This window comes from Rhincodon typus, chromosome 17 (genome assembly GCF_021869965.1).
Source record: "Rhincodon typus isolate 14 chromosome 17, sRhiTyp1.1, whole genome shotgun sequence".
Taxonomy (NCBI): Eukaryota; Metazoa; Chordata; class Chondrichthyes; order Orectolobiformes; family Rhincodontidae; genus Rhincodon; species Rhincodon typus.
In genome coordinates this window covers 11,816,214-11,838,051 of record NC_063348.1, presented here as the reverse complement: position 1 = coordinate 11,838,051, position 21,838 = coordinate 11,816,214, and the positions used below count along the sequence as shown (strand labels likewise).

At 38.1% G+C, this 21,838-nt stretch overlaps 1 protein-coding gene across 2 annotated transcripts in view; it reads left to right on the top strand.

Annotated features, from left to right (window-relative positions):
* phf21ab (PHD finger protein 21Ab) overlaps nucleotides 1-21,838 on the top strand; it is a 267,243-nt gene that overhangs the window by 236,582 nt on the left and 8,823 nt on the right. For both annotated transcript variants that reach the window (XM_048607257.1, XM_020532592.2), the window contains exons 11-12: nucleotides 10,334-10,394; nucleotides 16,456-16,610. In XM_048607257.1, coding sequence (XP_048463214.1) covers nucleotides 10,334-10,394; nucleotides 16,456-16,610 — 216 coding nt within the window. The remainder of the gene's footprint in view (nucleotides 1-10,333; nucleotides 10,395-16,455; nucleotides 16,611-21,838) is intronic.

The window sequence follows — 21,838 nt, the reverse complement described above, 5'->3', positions numbered from 1 at the left end:
CGGTGCTGCAATATTGAGCCTGTGGCAGGTGATGAGGGAACCAATAACAAGGAACAACATTTTTGACGTTATCCTCACCAATATGTCTGTTGCAGGTAAATCTGTCCATGACAGTATTGGTAAGCATGACTACCATGCAGTCCTTGTGGAGGTGAAGTCTCACCTTCACACTGGGAATATACCTTGTATGGTGCAGCACTGTCGCATGTAAAATGGAAGACTTTGAACAGACCTAGTAACTCAGGATTGGGCATCCATGAGGCATTATGGGTCATCAGTAGCAGAACCATACTCCAACACAACCTGCAAACTCATGGCCAGGAGTGTTCCCCACTCTACCATTATCAAGTCAGAGGATCACCCTCAATCAATGAAGAGTGCAGGAAGCTATGTCAAGAGCAGGACTAGGAAAACCCTAAAAATGAGGTGTTAACCTGGTGAAGCCACAAAACAGGACTACTTACATGTCAATCGGCATGACAAGAAGTGATCGACACAGTAAAGTGAACACTCAACCAACAGATCAGATCTAAGCTCCATAACCCTGCCATATCCTGTCATGAATGGTGGTGGGCAATTAAATAATTCGTTGGAGGAGGAAGCTTCACAAATATCCCAAGCACAATGATGGGACAACCCAAAAACAGCAGTACAAAAGTGACCAAAAGTGCTGAGTGGTTGATCCATCACGGCCTCCTCCAGATGTTCCCAACATTGTAGACACTTGTCTTCAGCCAATTCAGTTCACTCTATCTGATCTCAAGATGCAACTAACTGCAAAAGATATGGGCTCTAACCGCTTGTATCCTGCACAAAAAGAAAAGAACAAATCCAAATCAGCAAATTACTGCCCCATCAGTCTACTCTGGATCATCAATGATGTAAGCTGCACCTGCTCGGCAATAACCTGCTTAGTGACGCCCAGTTTGGGTTCTGCCAGGGCCACTCAGCTCCTGACCTCATTACAGCCTTGGTTCAAACATGGGCAAAGAGCTGAATTCCAGGGGTGAAGTGAGAATGACTGTCCTTGACATTAAGGCTGCATTTGACTGAGTGAGGCATCTAGGAGTCCAAGCAAAACTGGAGTTAGTGAGCATCAGGAAAACTCTGCTTTGTTTGGAGCCATACCCAGCACAAAGGAAGATGGTTGTGGTTGTTGAATGTCAGTAATCTCAGTTCCAGGGCAACCCTAAGGTAGTGTCCCAGGTCCAACCATCTTCACCTGCTTCATTGATGACTTCCCTCCATCATAAGATTAGAAGTGGGGATCCTTGCTGATGAATGCACAATGTTGACTATTTGCAGCTCACTGAAACAGACCATTTCCAAAGCAGTAAAACCTGGACCATATCCAGGCTTGGGCTGAAAAGTCTCAAATAACATTCATACCACATAAATGCCAGGCAATGACCATCTTGAGTAAGTGACAATCTAACCACCGTGACAATCACTGGTGTTCCTTTCATTGAATCTACCACTGTCAACATCCTCAGGGTTACCAATGACCAGAAACTGGATTGAACTTACCATTTAAATATAAATATACGAGAGTAGGTCAGAGGCTAGGAATCCTGCAACATGTAACAAGCTTCCTTACTCCCCACATCCTGCCCCCTTCTACTTAACAGATCAGGAGTGTGAGGGAATAATCCCTACTAGCCTGGATGAGTGCAAATCGAACATCACTTAAGCTTGACACCACCCAGGACAAAGAAGCCTGCTTGATTAGCACCACATCCACAAACATTCACTCCCTTTACCATCAACGAAGGAGCAGCGGTGTGTACCATCTGCAAATGCACTGCAGAAATTCACCAAGGCTGTTTGGGCAGCAGCTTTGAGACTCATTACCACCTCTGTCTAGAAGGACAAGGACAGAAGATGCCTGGAAACACCACCACCAGCAAGATCCCCTCCAAGCCACTCATCATCCTGACTTGGAAACAAATCACTGTTCTTTGCAGCACACCAAGCCTCCAGTCCAAAATAACAATCCTGTACGACCACCCTCTGTCTTCTACCATCAAGCCAATTTTATATCCAATTGACTGTCTCTCCCTGAATCCCATGTAATCTGATGTTACAAACCAGTCTACAGAATGATCTAAACTATCTGTTTAGAAGACAAAAGATTTTTAAACCTACCGTAGAAGTGTAGGCCCGTTAATTCCGAAACGTTCCTTTGTAAATTGTAAAGAAACAATTATTGTATTGTACCCAAAAACACACATGACATGTTGTAGGATTCCTAGCCTCTGACCTACTTGTGTCACTGGGCCAAAATCATAGAACTCCCTGATGGTATTGTGGGTCTGTCTGCAGCACATGGACTGAAGCTATTCAAGAAGACTGCTCATCACTACCTTCTCTAGGAATTAGTAGTAAATGCTGGCCTAGCCAGTGACGCCCACCTTCCTTGAATTAAAGAATTAAAAAAAAAGGATTTTGAGTATCTGAAGTTAGTAATTAATTCATAAGTAATTATATGGTGTTTTTGTTTTAATTTTTGCAAACAATTTGAGGCCTTGCTTTAGAATTAATCAGTTTTGTGCACTATAATGGACTTCTTTAAATTTTAGATTGCTTTGCAATTCAGCATGGTATGTAATCAGATCTCAAGGTTTCTGAGGGTAATCTTGAATTTGTTTCTTTTTGAATTTAAGAGTGACATCTACAGCTGAGAGGAGGAATTTTAGCTTAATTTTTTGTTTTGAATGAGCCAGTCCTGTGAAGTCCTTGGAATAGGATGCCTATATAGAAAAATGCTATTGGGTGGATGGATATATGATAAACAAGGTTACCCTAGAATGAAGAATTAGCATTGGTCTCAGACCAGAAATGTTGGGATAAAATCCTGAAAAAATTACTTAAAGCTGAGTACATTTAAGCAGATATATAAAAGCTCCAGGAGAAGGTGTCTGCAGTTCCAATCTAAAAGTTTAACCCGAAGGTGACTTAAAACTACTGAAATGTTAGAGAGACATGATGTTTTGAAAATTGTACTTGGGTGTGTGTTTTGGGTGCTATACAAAACATGTTTGTTTCTTTACAATTTATAAAGGAATTTTTTTTTGGAATTAATGGGATTATACTTCTGTGGTAGGTTTAAAAATGGTTTAATTTGTCTTCTAATGATCGTATGAATCATTCTGGTAGTAAAGTTAGATTACATAGGATCCAGGAAGAGAGAACCAATTGGATACAAAATTGGCTCATGGTGGAAGACAGAGGGTGGTGGTAGAAGATTGTTATTTTGGACTGGAGGTCTGCGACCAGCGATGCGCTGCAAGGATCAGTGCTGTGTCCACTGTTGTTTGTCATTTATACCATTGATTTGGATGACAATTTAGGCTCTATGATTAGTAAGTTTGCAGATGACACATAAATTGGTGGTATGGACAGTAAAGGAGGTTATCTAAGAATACAGTGAGGTCAGATGAGCCAGTGGGCTGATGGGATTTAATTGAGATGAATATGAGACGTTGCATTTTAGTAAGGCAAACCAGAGCACGACTTGCACAGTTAATGGTAGGGCCCTGGGTTGTGCTGTACCTAGGTGTACAAGTTCATAGTCCCTTGAATGTAGTGTCACAGGTAGACAGGGTGGTGAAGAAGGCATTGACGTTCTTGCCTTCATTGATCAGAGCTTTGAGTATAGGAGCTGGGACGTCATGTTGCAGCTGCACTAGACATTGGTGAGACCACTTTTAGAATACTCTTGTTCAATTTTGGTCGCTCCGCTATAGGAAGGATGTTGCCAGGACTGGAAGATTTGAGGGATAAGGAGAGTCTGGGTAGGCTGATGCTTCTTTCCCTGGTGCTTTAGAGGCTGAGGAGTGACCTTTATAGAGGTTTATAAAATCATGAGGGGCATAGACAGGGTGAGTAGCCAAGGTCTTTTTCCAGGGTAGGGGAGTCCAAAACTAGAGGACGGTGGGTTAAGGTGAGATGGGAAAGATTTAAAAGGGACCTGAGGGGCAACTTTTTCACACAGAGGGTGGTGTGTACAGAATTGACTGCCAGAAGAAGTGGTAGGGGTGGGTACAGTAACAATATTTAAAAGACATTTGGACAGCTGCATGAATAGGCAAGATTTAGAGGGATATGGGCCAATAGCAGGCAAATGGGACTGGTTCAGGATACCTGGTTGGCATGGACAGGTTGGGCTAAAGGGTCTGTTTCCATGTTATGTGACTCTACCTTCAGTTCTTTTGAATTAGTTTCCAGCAAAATCTGCAGTATTGCATACTTACGTTTCAACAAAAAAACCATTGCTTTAAAACCAAATCAAGTAAAAATATGATTAATGAAACCCCAGGCTTCTGTTTGGGATATGACTTGTCTGGTACTAGCATCAGTTGAGATCCTAACACTCATCCCCAATGATTTCAGAAGGGAATAGTGAGTTTTTTTTTTAAATACACAGAGACTAGGAACAGGAGTAGATCACTTGAGCCTGCTCTGCCTTTCTTTATGATTGGCTAATTCTCTTTCCCAACATTATATTCCTACTTTCTCTCCAATTCTTAATGTCTTCAACATCTAAAAGTTTGTCAGTATGTTGCTTGAATGTATTCAGAGACCCAGCCTCCACTGCCTTCTATGGTAGCAAATTCCATAGGTTGGCCACCCTCTGAATGAGGGGATCTTTCCTCATCACTGGTCTAAGTGGGCTACTCCATATCCTGAGATTGTGAACTCTTATTCTAGACTTCCCAGCCAGAAAAAACATCCTTCATCTTGTCAGTCTAACCCCACTGGAATTTTATACATTTCAGTTAGACCCCCTCTCAATCTTCTAGTGAGTACAAGCCTAGTTGGACTAATCTCTCCTCATAGGACAGTCCTACCATCCCCATACCAGACTAGTGAACCTTTACTGCACTCTCTATGATGAGTATATCCTCTGTTGAGTAGGAGATCAAAATGCATACAATGCTCCCAAGTGTGACCTTACCAAGACCCTGTGTAAGTGCAGTAATTTGTCTCTAGTTCTGAACTCAGACCTTCTTGTAATTCTCCCTTATCTATTCTACTAGTTACACCCTCAAAAAACTCCAATAGATTAGTTAGGCTTTATTTCCTTTCATCATGCTGATTGTCCAATCCTGTTGAAGCTTTTCATGTTTGCAAGTGTTCTGTTATCTCCTGTTTTACAACAGGCGTTAGTGTTCTCCCCACAGCTGATGTTAGGCTAACTGTCTGTAATGCTCAGTGCTCTTTCTCCTTTATTTTTTTAAAAAGTGGGGGTCACATTTTCCACCCATCAATTTGTAGGAACTGCTCCAGAGTCTGTATAATTTTGGAAGGTATCCACCATTGTATCCAATATTTTTTGGGCCACATCCCTGGGAACTTTGTGTCCCTGCGACCTTGTCAGGCTCTAACCTCATTAATTTCTCTCACTACATTTTTAAAAACCTTTTTTTAAACTACTTGAATCTCTGCAGTCAATTAGAGTACGTTAAATCTATCCTATAAATTTAACCTCCTGAAACAAAGTTCAAAATTTAATAACAATAAAAGTAAAATACTGCAGATGCTGGAAGTCTGAAATAAAAACAGGAAGTGTTGGAGAAACTCTGCAGGACTGGCAGGCATCTGTGGAGAAAGAATAAGTCAAAAGTTTTGAGTCCACCATGACTCTTCTTTGGAACACTTGATTAAATTAATTAATTATAATCCTCCTTCATGCTCAAACATTCAAATAAAACTTAAGTTTTTTTAATCCTTTACTCCAACTGAAATGAAATCTGATAATCTATTCCTCACAAATTGAATATCAATTTAGAGCTAGTGTTGCTCCAGGATGAATCATCCCACACTATATTTATCTGTAAAGCCTTTTGTTTCCATTCTTTGCCAGTTAAATTATTCAAATCTGTCCAACTTCGAGAGAATTGATCAATTTTGCATCAGTTTGGTTTCAGGAGTTTGAATCTTAATTATTAACAGGAGAAATGATTTGTTCTACACTCTGATAATGCAGGCTAGTTCATTTTTAAATCTCATTCATAGACCATTATATGGCCTGTTTGTTGGGATAATGAGACTTGCACCACAGCAGAAACAACGAAAATGCAAACACGTTTAGCACTCAAAATAGTGCACTGCACTTTTGGAACAAAGTGGAAGTTTTAGAGAGGGTGCCGAAAGAATTAATGGAATTGTTCCTAACTGGGGAAGTGAAGTTACTTGGACATATTGAAGAAACTGGGAGAAGAGAATTTTGAGAGAAGATTTTCTGATGAAGGTGGAGTAGTACACTGCCCCTCTCTTCAGTCCTAAATTCCACTGACCACAACAAATTTGTCCATTTTACTCTTATCAATCTGGCCAATTAGATGTTTTATCTATTTAAGAACTATTATAAAGTTCCATTGACCATGTTTCTTTAATATGCCAGCACATCCCTGTAGCTGTGACAGACATATAGGGTAGGTGAATCGGCCATGCTAAATTGCCTGTAGTGCCCAGGGATGTTTAGGTTAGGTCGGTTAGACATGGGGAAATCGGGTAGGGGAATGGGTCTGGGTGGGATGCCCTTCAGAGGAGTGGTGTGGACTTGTTGGGCCAAATGGCCTGTTTCCACACTGTAGGGATTCTATGAAAATGTTTAAGAGTCAGTAGCAAGTTGAGGGTTTCATTTTCCAATGTAGAGTATCTTTTGATGGTGATTTAGCTTTTTGGGTAAGTAACCGACAGACTTCTCTACGTCCATCTCATTTTTTTGTAACAAATACACCGACCAAATCACTCATGTTGAATGCTACCAAGAAGGGATTAGTGACTTTATGAGCAGCCAACCATGGTTCCTTGATCGTTCTTTTCCGCCCCTCAGAAGCTGCTTGACATTCTTGTGATCACATTGCCTTGACTTTTTTTTGTCGTAAATCTATTGGTGGAGCCATTCCAATGCTGAAGTTTGGAACAGACTTGCAGAAGAAACCACACATCCCCAAGAATCTTAATTTCTTTGTTAGTTTTAGGTGCAGGGAACTTTACCAGAGCCTGTACTTTGGCTGTTCTTGGCAGCACTTACCCTTGCCCTGCAACATATCCTAGGTAGGTTACCCATAGATTTGTAAACTCATTTTTGACAAGGTTTATCACTATATCAGCTGATTATAATCTTCTAAATAGAGTTTCTGATTATTCCAAGTGTCACCTAGACCAATAATCAGCAAGGTAAACTGCATAGTCCGGAGCAATGGCTGTCACTTGGTTCATCGTTTTTTGGATGGTGGTTTGGATAATTTATTTTGGTCAAATGGCATCACTTTGCATTGGAAATGACCATTCAGCATGACGTAGGTCAGTATATTTCAGCTTGGAGCATTAATTGAATCTTCCAGTATTCCTTGAACAAGTTCTGTTGTAAGAAATTTGGCAATGGCAGCTCTCTCAAAAGAATCTAGCATGAGGAATTAAGTAGGAGTCTACTTTTGTTACTACACTGATCTGTCTGCCGATAAAACTGTTCACAGTGTTCCAGCTGCAGTCTAACTAGTACCTTGTATTTTTTTTAGCAAGAGTTTGCTATTTTTACACTCCAATGCCCATTGAAACAAAGGCCTACATCAAATTTGCTTTCCCTATTATCAGTTGAATTTGTATGCTAGTTTTTTTTGTGATCTATGCATGATGACTCCCAAATTCCTCTGTGCTGTAACGGTCTGCTTTCTGCATTTAAGTGGTATTTAGCCCCTCTGTTCCATTTGCCAAAGTGCATGATGTCATATTTTCCCAAATTATAGTCCATCTAACTTAAACTGTCTGTATCCATCTGCAGACTGTTGTGTCATCCTTAGCGCTTGCCTTCCCACATATTTCTGTGTCATCTGCAAACTTGCTGATAGTACCTTCACTTTCCTCATCTAAGTCATTAATATATATTGTAAATAATTCTGGCTCTAGCACTGACCCCGTGGTGCTGCACTAGTTACAGGTTGCCCTCCTGACTCTACCACCCACCTCCAATCCCAACTCTGTCTATTAGTTAGCCAGTCCTCTACCCATGCTAATATACTACCTCAGACACTTGACCTTCTATCTTATTGAGTAGAGTATTAAGGAGGTATCTTATTATCTTCTCAAATGCCATCTGAAAATTCAAAAATGTTATTAGATGAAGAGACTCGCTGTATTATAGCTAAATTTACTAATGAAAATAAAGGTAGGAAAACAAGATATAAGAAAGAGACAAAGGCCCAGATCTATTGTCAGTGTTGCCCATGGGCTTGCGGATTATTATGATCCTAGTTGATGCTAATACTGGACAAATCAGATCCCAAACTGCAACGTGGTCTGAGACTTTTTAAAAAAAATTTGCAGGTGCTTAATTTGTGGTTAGTCACTGAAACACAAGGCTGCAAAAGTTCTTTAACATAAAAAATTTATTGCACAAAATTTAAAAAAAAAAGCGACACAAAGCAGGAAGATCTTAACACATCAGGATTTTTTAAAAAAGCGACAGGAAGCAGGAAGATCTTAACACATCAGGATAAAATTTCAACCTGTTTCCCAACACCAGAGTTTCAATCAGATGAATATTACTCTCCCCTCAGTTTATGTTAAAAAATTTTACTTAACTGATTTCCCCTTGTTTCTTTTTCTTGAACTATGGTGAAAAGTTTGATTCTTAAGTCTGCTTACGTGAAATTCTGTCGAGTCTAATGATCTAAACTGAACAGGTTCTCTCAACTTGAAGTTTTCTATCCAACCTTTACCGGCTTGGAAGATCCATAGACTTAAAACCACTCCTGTTGAGCTGATCAGTTAACCTAAACTGACTCGATTCTATTCGTAGGAGAAATTGTTCTACTTTGATTTGAATTCTGCATCTTTGCAACTAAACCTCAGAACTTTCCGTTTTGAAGTCAAAACGAAGTTAAATGTCTTAATATATTTATTCTACGTATCATAAACTCAAGAATATTAACATTTTATCTGCTTACACTACAGAGTTCTCCCAGGGACACTACTCCAGTCACCTGCTTTCTTGGAACTGATGTATTTATGCCACTGTTGCATTTGGCTTTCTGACCTTATAAATAAAACCTTCACAGAACTGACCCACATTTATCTGCCTCTATCTTAAAAGCAAAATACAAGTATATATTTTACACTTTTCATCCCAAGATGACTTCTAAAACCCCTGAGTTAATGGCTTTCCCACAGTGGCTTGAGTAGATTCCCTCTCTCCATTTCTTTTGGTGATTGCTAATGTTGATTGGATGGTTTTAACACCACTTTTGACGATACGTGGCCATTTTGGTCAGAATTATGGCATCCGCTTGTGCTGTAGCTGAAATTAATGGAACAGATGCTGCAGAAGAGTTTGAAATTATCTTTAAATAGTTTCCATTGATGTGTGTGTGAACTGGCTCCTGGAGTAGCTCTTTAAAGAGCACTCGTTTGGACAATCTTGAAGTGGGTATTCTGCCAACAAATCTACCCATCTTGGCTGAGATTATCTTGGCTTGTTTGTGTCTGGGAGGATATTTTTACTTGTTCTTTTATTCCCCCCATTTGGTCACCAAGATCCTTCTCAGACAGCGTTGATTGGTATTGGTAAGTTATTCAAGCCATGGGTCGATGGAGAAGAATGGGGAAAGCCATTGACTGTAAGGTTAAGCCACTGACTGTAAGTTTAGTGTTACATCTGATTATGATTCTTGGAAACTTGAATAGGTAATTTACCATAGATTGAGCTAACACATTGGATTCACTGGTGTACCTCCTTTTTTCAATGTCAGCTTATTGGGTGAGTTGCAGCTACCAACCAGGTCATAGTTAGCTGGGACATGAAGGCAAGCTCTAAAACTTCAGCTGACCACTGCAAGCTAAATCTGGATCTATACAAAAACTTGTAATATGTTCCAATAATTAAAGCAGAATAATGAAAATTTTAAATGTACTGATAATACATGTACATGAACAGCTTACTTGCTGAATCTTACAGTACAGTAATTGTTCTATATGAAGTTTTTGAATCCTTATGATTACATTCCTTCATGTTAAAAAATTTCCAAATTATAGTTTCCAGTTCTGTTTGTGTTTTGAAGGGAGGGAAGGTGTAATTTGAATTCAGTATTATTGATATGTTTTCTATTGGCTACATGAAATGTTGTCTGAGGTTTGCTTTGTGACTACTTCCAGAATGAGAGGAGCCTAAGTTCAGATTGTAATAAGCTTAGTAGTAGGAGGAAATGGTCTTATCGTGTTAATTCAATGGTGATATGAGGCACAAATCATGAAATGACTGTCATTTTGTTGTTTTCTGAAATTTTCATTATCTGTGTATTTATTTTTGTTTTTATTTGTTCCACAGCGCAAAAAGTCTGCAGTTACTTACTTGAACAGCCCTGTGCAACCTGGGACTCGGAGAAGAGGTAAAAAGTCATAAATAACCTCTGGTAAATAATATTTGGAGGTTTCATTATTCACTTAAGTCAGTTTGTACCAATCTCTACTAACTGTAATAATGGATGGAAGATTCAGCTGTTGGTTGATGTTGAGAAATTTTGTGTCTCATAGTAGAATAAACATGAATAGGCTTAACAATCTGTCAGTTCTTCCTTTGATCAGACTTCAAAATGTTTCAAATAAATTTTGTTCATAAATACTTTTCAGAATTTGCTTCCCCTTTTTATCTATTAAAGGGTTATTATATCCCCTGTCTATCTTGAAGATGATCTGCCCTGCGATGAGTCCCAGTATTTGCACTACTTTGGATGGTGACATTTGCTTTGTGTATTATTTAAAAAATGTCATCATGTTATTTTAAAGTGCACACATTAATGGGCTGGCAAAGCAGTGAATTTATGTTCACTGTTCCCATGTTGAGAAATCCCAAGTACACTGTATCATGTAAAAGGCTGCCTTGTGTTATTACAGTCTCAGCTTGTATGTATCATCTTCTCTTCCAAGATTTTGACAACAGTTTATCTGAAGCGAATTTCCCTTCCTATGACCTGAAAGTTGTACATTTCCCTCTTTAAAATGTATAACCAAGAGATTAGCACATGTTCCATTTGTAATATTCTACATGCTAGATTTAAATAATGTCATTTATAGATTAATATATCAATTTTTGTAGTAATTGTAAATTTAATTAACATAATACTAGCAATAAGGAAGTCCATGTAGGGGCTGAGATTCACTCATAAGAACGATTGCAATTTGATTGCAACTTATCCCTGAAATTTCAGCGTATAAAATACTCAGTTTGTTCAGGATTGTGTATGATTCAAAATTGAACTTGCATCTTATCAGAATTTAGAAGAATTTGAGCCCTGTTCCAGATATTCCACTTGTAATCCCACGTGTCACAATTTTAATATATTTAATAACTTAGGAACACTGTACTCAGTCATTTTCTACAGTCCTCCAAGATCACTATACTTCTCCAGTTCTGACCTATTTTCATAGCTCCACCATTTGTGCTTTTAGATGCCTAAGCCATAAACATTTCCTTACACTTCTTTGCCTGTCTACCTTACTTGCCTCCTTTAAGACACTCTATAATACTGATGTCTTTGACTTGGCTTTATGTGATTGGGTGTTGTGTGTTGATTGATAGTACTTCTGTGAAGAAGCTTGGAATATTTTACAAAGTTAACACACAAATGTAAGCTGTAATATATTCGGATAATATTTTTCATGATTGCAGCATTTGTACAATGGACTAAACCATTTCTTTAATATCAAAATCACAATGCTGTCAATGTTGTCAAGAAAATTAACTACTTTAATCAAAACGAAATCAATTCGGGCTTCTTCATAGCAGTGCAGGCACCTCATCATCACCATCATTCTTCTCTTCCCCCTCCCCTCCAAAAAAAATTTGAAAACAGGAAATCAAAAAGCTTTTTTGGTTCAATATGAATACAGGACATTGAATATGGAGTAGGGTCATGCTCCACCTTTAATTAAATTTTTGGGCTAATCCTCAACTTAACTCCACTTGCCTATCATATCTGCATATCACCTGAACTCCTTAGAGTGATCCCCAAGGAGTAACACGCTGTAAACCTGAAAATTACCTGTCTATTGCTACTGTCTGTTTTGTTCAACCTGTTCTACATCCATCTGGTTATATTGTCCCCTAATCCATGAATATTTAACTTATCCATTTTGTATGACACCTTATCAAATATCTTTTGAAAATCCAACTCTTCCCCATCTAATAGTTCCTCTTTAACTACCATGATAGATGCTATTTCAAATTAATCTGTAGATATTTCAATATAATTTCCCATTCATAAAACCAAATTTGAGCCATCTAAGTTGCATTAAGATTTTCTAAGTGTTCTCTTGCTACTTTGTTAACAATGGATTTTGACCTTTTTTTAATGATTGTTGTTTGACTTTCCCATTTACTGTTTCTCTCATTTGTTTACTAATGTTATTACATTTACTACCTTCCAATCCATTGGGAACATTCCAGAATCTGTGGAATTTAGGAAGATAACTAGTGCATCCATCATTTTTCCAACCACCCCTTTTAGCAACACAGAATGTATGCTTTCAGTCTAGAGGATTTGTCAGCTTTTCATTCCATTAATTTTTCTGCACTTTTTTACTGTTAATTATTGTGTAAAATTATTTTTGAGTTCCTCACTTTTATTCTATTTCTGGTATGTATTTTGTGTCTTTTGCACTGAAGACAGGCATACAAAATTTGTTTAGTATTGTTCCCTGTTCTTGTGCTGTGTTATTCTGGGCAATATTATGAATTCTTTCTTGTAATTAAATGGTATCCTTAACCTTTTTAATTAGTCACAGATGGATTACTATTTTTCTGGAGTTTCCAGTCTCAATTTCAGTATTCGTGAAGAATTATGACATGTTTCTTTAAATATTTACCATTGGTTATTTACTGACATAAATTTTTCAACTAATTTCATAATTTATCTTGGCCAACTTGTCCTTTAACATAGTAATTACAGCTATTTGATACTCTAGCTTTAGCCTTGTACCTGTCACTCTGGAATGAGATGTGATTGTAACCTGCTGATTTCACTGTTTCCCAGGAAGATCTCTTACTATGAGATTATTAGATCTTTTCTTCAAGAGAGATATTTAGAGTAGCATTTTCCCTAGTTGATGCCATGACACATCATTTTACAAAAAAAAACTTGAATGCAGCCCATGCATTCTTTTTGATAATTTTGATTTATCCAGTCAATGCAAAGATTGATGTGAAATGAAGTCCTACAGTTGTTAAAGCTGTAATTTTTAGATATACCACTACGCACTTGAAATGTTATTGCATGTTTTAATGTTGGATTTTTGCAATTGAGAATGGATATTTTTATTTTATGATTTGACTTACTTGCATCACTGGTCTATATTTTTGAACTCAGGATCTGTTGTCAATCAAGATGGGATTCTAGAAATAAGCATTACATTTATATGCCTATACACAGTTAATAATTTTTAAAAAGCCTAACCTAGGGGGAAATATAAATGCATAAACCACTTTATAATGCTTGTTTCGAGTACATAAGAAATAGGAGCAAGAATAGACCATTTGACCCCTCAAGCCTGTATGATTACTCAACAAGAAAGGGGAGACAATGGCCTAGTGGTATTATCCAGAAACTCAGGTAATGTTCTGGAGACCCAAGTTCAAATCCTGATATGGCCAGATGGTAGAATCAAAAATGGCATTATGAATAGATTGCTGATTGTCAGAAAAACCCATCTGGTTCCGGGAAAGAAATCTGCCATACTCAGCTGGTCTGGCTAAATGTGATTCCAGATCCACAGCAATGTAGTTGACTCTCAATTGCCCGATGAAATGGCCTGACTTAGTTCAAGGGCAGCTAGGGATGGGCAATAAATGCTGGCCAGCCAGCAATACTCATGTTCCACAAGTGAATTTAAAAAAACCTGGTGCCCGCATTTGTCTTTGCATCAATAAGGTCATCCTCTATCCCACCTCATCTGAATAAAAACTCCACGTAATGATTTTAATTCAACTTTGCAAATTTATTTCTACCTTCTTATTTTCCTTGCCAGGTTCAATCCTGCTAACCTCTTCCCCATTTTCCCATTGCTCAGATTGTAGCCCGTAGATCAAAAAAACAAGTGCTGTGTTTCCCCATGGCATCCAATCATGTCTATTGCTACTTAGTTGACAGGATACCATAAGGCAAAGTACGTTATTTCCATTTCTCCTTTGTCTGACATTTGTTTTGACTAGAGAAACAGAATGAAGGACTGTTATATTTATTCTACAGTGAAGGGCTAACAGTGGAGGCAGTTGTCTTCATTGAAGTATTCTCTTTCATTTAGTTTTATACCCTTTCCCTTCCCAAGCGAGTTCACACCATTTACCAAGCAAGCTGAGACGTACACGAGAATACAGAATGTAAGGTTACTGATGGTCTTGTGTTTGTGCAAAAGATCAGTCGCATTCAAACATCCCTGTTCTTTGTCCTTGCTGAATAGTCTACCTTCAACTCTAAATTATAACTTGCATCTTTTAGCCCTAGTAGTTCAGCCTCTCTATCACCATTATTTATTCGATAAAAATTATCATCAATAGGCTTTTTTATTTGTTGGTGACTTGCTGTTCCTTCTGCATGAAATTTATTGCAATAACTTATCCTAATGAAAATCCAGTAGTTCTGAGATGCAGTATAGATTCACTTTTAAATTTTTTTCTATGCATGTGAGATTTGATCTTCTGAAACACAGACTGTTAGAAATTATTGGTGATTGTTTTAGTCAAAATCCCCTGAAATATGAAATGAAGGTTAGTACATCAATTGTATATGTCTCAGTACAGTAATCTTTTTGTGGAGTAATGTAGAAAAAATAGAAAAAAGATCAAACTTACATTATGAAGATTCAACCTTCGATAGGACAACTAACTAGCAGATCATTTAAAAGTCTTTGGGATAATAAGGTGCATCAGTGTGTTTCACACTGTTTTTGTATTAGACTTGTGTGAATTGGTGAACCCACCCAGTGGGAAGTCTTGGTTAAATCTGTTGATGAGTGCACATTATAAGTAATCAAGAATTTTGATAAGGTAAATTTCACTAGTTGATAGGTAATTAACTAGAAAGCATACTTCAAAATAATCAAAAGAATGAAGCTAGGGGTTGAAGAGAGATAACAAGGTGTAGAGCTGGATGAACACAGCAGGCCAAGCAGCATCAGCGGAGCAGGAAAGCTGATGTTTCGGGCCTGGACCCATCTTCAGGAAAAAAAAATGTTGAAATGCTTTTTACATGAACTTGTTAAAACATGGAATGATTGCCTTTTAGGAAAAAGTGATGGTAACAAAGTGTTTATGGTTTTTAAAAGAGGTAGGAATTGTTTATTTTTAAACTTTGGAGAATGGCATAAATGGATAACTATTTCAGAGACGAGCCAAATAGATCCTGGTTCTGCAGCAATTTTTATTGTTCTGTGAAGTGCTTTCCTCTTTGATTTAAAATGGCTCCAGAATAATAATTGCTGCTATTTTGACGTTTGGAAATTATTTTAGATCATCACAAATGCTTGGCTGTTTGCAAAGCACCCTTCAAACTCTGTGAAATTTGCAATGAGAGTACTCATTTTTTAAACTTTCTTGCATGGATCTTGAAGGCCTGACCAGGAAGTGTTTCAAATTCAGACACTTGAAGAGAAGCAAACAGTATATTACTGATGGACTTTGCAAAAGGATGCTTAGTTTGTGCTACCTTAACTAAGAAGTGACATATGTTTCACCGGGCTCTGTATTGTGTGTTAACAAATATTTCATGCATTTGAGTTACGAAATCTGTGCATGTGTATTCCCGAATATAATATTGGATTTTAGTTTTGTAATGGGTATTTAGAACTACTTCTATGAAAAACGATATCAATAATTAGTATCTAATGTTATTTTAATTGGCGAAATGTAGCAGTTTTCTGAAATATAAGTTGTCTGTTAGAATTGGGATTTGAGCAACCATTACTGTATACCAAACAACTGCATTGGCATTTGATTTAGAATGGCCTCACTATAATATCTTTGAAACATTTTGCCATGCATTGAATTGAAATAAGTCATTCAGGAAGTTGATTTGTTACAGTTTGTTCATTGATTACTAGGTACTCAACCCTGATGTAGTAACTTTGGAAATTTGAGCTGCAAAGTTAGTAATTATTATAGTTCACAGTATAATACAACGACCAGTATTACTGTTTATAATTTTGATTAGATGTGTCTTTTCTGTACATTAAACCAAGTAACACTTGTCCAACATATTATTGCTGATTAAATTTTATGTCATTCTTCCCTTTAATTACATGCCAATTATGTATTTTACTTGTTCCTTGTTTTGATTAATTTAAAACTGTTTATTAATGTTGCTCCTCCTCCTCCTCTTTCCTCAATGGCAGCCAATGAGGATCAGTGGTTGAAGGTATGTGTGTATATATTTTGTGTTTTTTTTTTCTTGTATGTAGGTCGCCCTCCTAAGTACACTAGTGTGCTGGGTATAGGGGCTATGGCACCTTCCTCCCCTCCAAGTCATCCTGCCTCCCCAGATTTCGAAAAAACAGAAAGTTTGCTCAGTTTTGGTGCTCCAGCACAGTCTGCATCCAGCCCCAGCTCTGTAGATGTAAGTTGCCAAATTTCATAAGGTTAATAAGTCAGCACATTGAGGTATTAATTATGCAGGCTTATTTATTTGTCTTGTATTGTGGATAATGGATAATAAAGAAGGAATACTATAGCAATTTAAACCACATTGTGAGCCTTTCCTCCTTCACCTCACTTGCTTGCTCACCACATTACTATGGTTGTTGAGCAAAGACAACATCTGTATAATGCGTCACACACTGCTCTATAACCATAAATTTAAAATTAAAGTCTTTGTTTCTATGTTGAAAGTTAGATTACTCTTCTACAAACTGTCAAGACAAGCTGTTTTGTACTAGTTGAGAGCATTTGGACGACTATCTAGACCTTTACATTTATATATATGTTTTATATTTGCATATTATTGCATGCTTACTTAACCTCATTGTCCCTCAAAATCTGATACATGATTCTTCTATTAAATGTGATTCAGTGCACTTGAAACTTAGTAAGACACTGCAATTCAACTACAGTGTAGATGTCTCACTGTATAAATATTTATGATCAACCAATTTATTGCCCTGCTAATTTACTCAATACTCATACAGCCATAGAGTTATATAGCATGGAAACTGGCCCTTCGGTCCAACTCATCCATGCTGACTAGCTATCCTAAACTGATCTAGTCCCATTTGCTAGTTCTTGGCTCGTATCCCTGTAAACGCTTCATATTCACATACCCATCCAGGTGCCTTTTAAGTGTCGTAATTGTACCAGGTTCCACCACTTTCTCTGGCAGCTTGTCCCATACACGCACCACCTTCTGTGTGAAGAAGTTGCTCCTCAAGTCTCTTTTAAAATTTCCCCCCCTCACCTTAAACCTATGTCCTCTAATGTTGGACTCCCCCATCCTGGGAAAAAGACCTTGACTCTTCATCCTATCCATGCCCCCCATGATTTTATAAACCTCTATGAGGTCACCTTCAGCCTCCAATACTCCAGGGAAAATAGCCCTAGCTAATTCAGCCCCTCACTCAAACCCTCCAAACCAGCAATGTCCTTGTCAATTTTTTCTGATCCCTGTCAAGTTTAACAACATCGTTCTTCTAGCAAGGAGATCAGAATTGAACGCGGAATTCCAAAAAATTCTAAAATTCAAAAAATTCTACAGCTGCAACATGCCATCCCAACTCCTATACTCAATACACTGACCAATGAAGGCAAGCATGCCAAAATCATGCAAAAGAAATGATATGGTTCATGTTTAAGACATTCACTATCTGGATGTTTTTGTTTTTTTCTTCCCCCCTCATTTCTATATACAACCATATATCAAGTGAAAGCAAAGTACTGTGGATGTGGGAAATCTAAAATAAAAAGCAGAAATTGCTGGAGAAACTCAAGGTCTGATATTATCTGTGGAGAGAGAAACAAAACAGATGCTGCCAAATCTGCTGAGTTCTCCATTTTATGTTTTTATTTCAGATGTCAAGTGACTTGCATGATATTGTTTTCCTGTAATTTCTCATATCTGAACAAACAATGAATTGAGAACAATGCTTCCTCTTTTCACCTGCAATCAGCAGATCGGGTAGTTTGAATTGGATTACCTTGCGGTCACGATTGATTGTTACTATTTGCTTGAATGTGTTAACAGAAGGAGCACTCTATTGGTTTATCATCAGATATGTAGGAATGAATAAATCAGAGTAGATTGCAGCAAAATATTACACACAGAATTACTTACTGGTGAGCAAACATATGAGCCTGTTGGAAAGCCTCTGGGTCCAGATGAGCATCATCCTCGGGTCATAAGAGAACTTGTGAACGAGGAGTAGATGCATTGATAATTTTGCAAAATGTCTCCGATTCAGTAAAGGCTCCGTTGGACTGAAAAGTAGCAAGTTAACCCCTCTGCTCAAGAAGAGGTAAAGGCAGAAAAGAGGAAGCTATAGCCAGTTAACTCTATCTGTCAAGAGAAAGCATTTAGAATAGATCGTTAAAGAGATTATCGCTGTGCATTCAGAAAGACTCGATAGTCAAGAAGAGTCGCGTGGTTTCATCAAAGGGGAATTGTGTTTAATTTTTTTGGAGTTCTTTGAAATAACATGATGAAAACCTATGCCTGTAATATACTTGGATTGCCAGAAGGAATTTGGAAAGGTGTCACATCAAAGATAATTGTAGGCGGTAGCATATTAGCTAGGATAGGTAATTGGCTTGGTGGCTGAATTACTTTCACATGATAAATAAAGCCCTGCAGGGGTTTATACTGGGGCCTCAACTTTTTAAAATGTTTTAGGTGAGGGGAATAAAGTCACGGTAGCTAAATTCATGGACAACACACAATTAAAATAGGCTGTGAAGAAGAAAGTTGCGGGCACGTACGGTTTGTGAGTAGGCAAAATTCTGACAAGTGGAGCGTAGTGTCGGTAGATGTGAAATTGTTCACTTGATAGGAACAATGAAAATATTTAGATGGAGAACAACTGCAGAATTCCAAGGTGCGTGGGAATATGGGTGTTTTGGTGCATGAGTCAGAAAAAGTTATTATCCAGGTAGAGAACACAATCAAGAATGGTAATGGGATGCTATCTTTTATTATGAGAGGAATTGAACATAAAAGCATCCATGTATAACTTAGGTAAAGAATGACTGCACTTTTCCAAGGTGTAGAGGGATTTAGGTGTTTTCAGTGCATGAGTCACAAAAAGTTAGGATGCTAATACATGTATTAAGGGATGTTATTTTTTACGACAAGAGGAGTTGAACATGTAAGTACAGCATCTTTGCTTTTGCTGTACAGGTCATCTCTAATATTATGTGCAGTTTTGATTCCTCACAGTATATAAATGCATTGCATGTGTTTAAGTGGAAGTTGTACTTGAATAATAGCTGGAATGATTATGATGCCTAGTTGGACACATTGAGCTTATTTCCACTGGGGTTTAGAAGACAGTTGGATGACTTGATTGAAATGTATAGTGTCCTGTATGGTCTTGAAAAAAATGGATGTGGAAAACATGTTTTTCTAGGGGAACTGTTGAAACATTAAAGGTTACCCTTCTGGAGGAGGTACCTGACTGTTGGAGACCCAAAATTCACCATGACATTTGGCAAAATTTAAGTTCAGTTAATAAATCTGAATATAATAATCATCAGCGATGGCAACCATGAAACTATCATCAATTGTCATAAAACATTTCTTGGTCACTACTGTTCTGCAGGAATGGACATCTATCCTTGTCAGATTTGGCCTAAATCTGACTCTAGCCCTACAGCAATGAGAGTAGCTTTTAACCGCCCTCTGAAAATGGCAGAGCAAAATACTCAGTTCAAAGATAATTATATTAGGAATGGGTAACAAATGTTAGCCTTGCCAGTGAAGGTTACATCCAATGAAAGAATAAAGAAAAACTGTACAAGACTTCAGTTAGGCCATATCTGGAGTATGGTGTGCAGTCTAGTGTCCCCTTCTGTAGGAAGGATGTGGAGGTTTTGGAGAGGGTGCGCAAAAGATTTACCAGAATGTTGCCTGGTTTGGAGTGTATTGGCTATAAGGAGAAATTGGAAAAACTTGGAATTTTTTTGCCAGTGTTGGAGGCTGAGGGATAACCTGTTAGAAATGTACAAAATTATGACAGGCATGGATAAGATGGAGAGTTGGAGTCTTTTTCCCTGGATGGAAATGTCAAATACTAGGTGCAGGGGTTTAAGATGAGCGGGGGAAAAATGTAAAGGTGATGTGCAAGGAAAGTTTTTTTTTTTTGTTTTTACAGAGGATAGTTGGTGCCTGAAACACCTGGCCAGGGAAGGTGGTAGGAGCAGAAACAATAGCAACGTTTAAGAAGCATTTAGACAGACACGAACGGGGAGAGAATAGAGAGATATGGACTGTTTTCGGGCAGATAGGATTAGTTTAGAAAGGCATCATGATCAATGCAAACATAGTGGGCCAGAGAGCTGTTGCTGTTCTGTTCTTGACTATGTTCTGAGAGAAGTATATTGTGCACCTCGTGCATGGGGTCTGTTCAACCAACTCAGCAGTATTTACAGAGCCATGGCCATAGTTTGTCTCCAATGCTGATTGCTCTATCTCTGGAAAGATTTTTGATGTTGGCACCAATAACCCTGTTATTGGGCACAAGACAGGGAAGAACCCATGTTCACTCCAACCGCATCCTGACCTAATCCCAAGGCTATGCTCAACTACAACTTGCAAACTGCTGCTGGAACCCGCCTTAGCCTCCAAGATACAAAAATATGACAGTTCACAGGCAGACTTATGTTTGGGAAGCTGCAAAAGGCCATTTTGCTAGCTCTTGACAAAAATCCAGCTCAAGGAGTCTTGAGTAATATAAATGAATTAAGTGATTGGGAAGAAATTTGGCTAAAGGAGTATGATAGAAATGTGAGGTTTAACAACTTTGATCGGAGGAATATGAAAGAATATTATTTAAATCAGGGGAGACGATAGTGTTGCAGTACAGAGGGCTCTAGTTTCCCTTGTACATGATCATAAAAGGATAGCAAACAGATACAGCAACTAATTAGGAAGTCAAATACTGGCCTTATTGCAAAGTGCTGGAGTAGGCTGTTGTATTACAATAATACAGGACATTGATGAGACCAAACTGCTGCTTTAAGCTTTCTTATTTAAGGAGGAATATGCTTGAATTGGAGGCAGTCCAAAGAAGATTCGCTTTGTTGATTTCTGTCTTGTAAGTTGTCTTGTAAGGCAAGATTGAGCAGATGAGGTTATTGTCATCGGAGTTTGCAAAACTAAGAGGTGATCTGAGGAAGCTTCACAGGTAGATGTTAAGAGGACGTTTCTCCTCGGGGAGAAATTAGAACAAGGCGATGCAATTTCAAAATAAGAGGTCTCCCATTCAAGACTGAAACGAGGACTTATTTTCTCAGAAGGCCATTTGTGTTCAGAATTCTCTTGACCAGTGGAAGCTGAATCATTGGCTGTGAAATGTTTTTGATCGACAAGGATTTTGAGGGTTATGTAGAACAAACAAGAAATGAAGTTGAGGCCACAATCACATTAGCCGTGATCTTGTTGAATGGCAGGGCAGACTCGAGACAAATGGTCTACTTTTCCTTTTTTAAAATATTCATGTTTAATGCTCACAAATGATGCTACATCAAATGTTACTTTTAAATCTAAGACTGATAGTATTTTTTCGTCCAAAGGAATTAGGGGATATTGGGCAAAGGCCCCAGCCTGGAGTTGGGGCCCCAGCCTGGAGTTGGGGCCCCAGC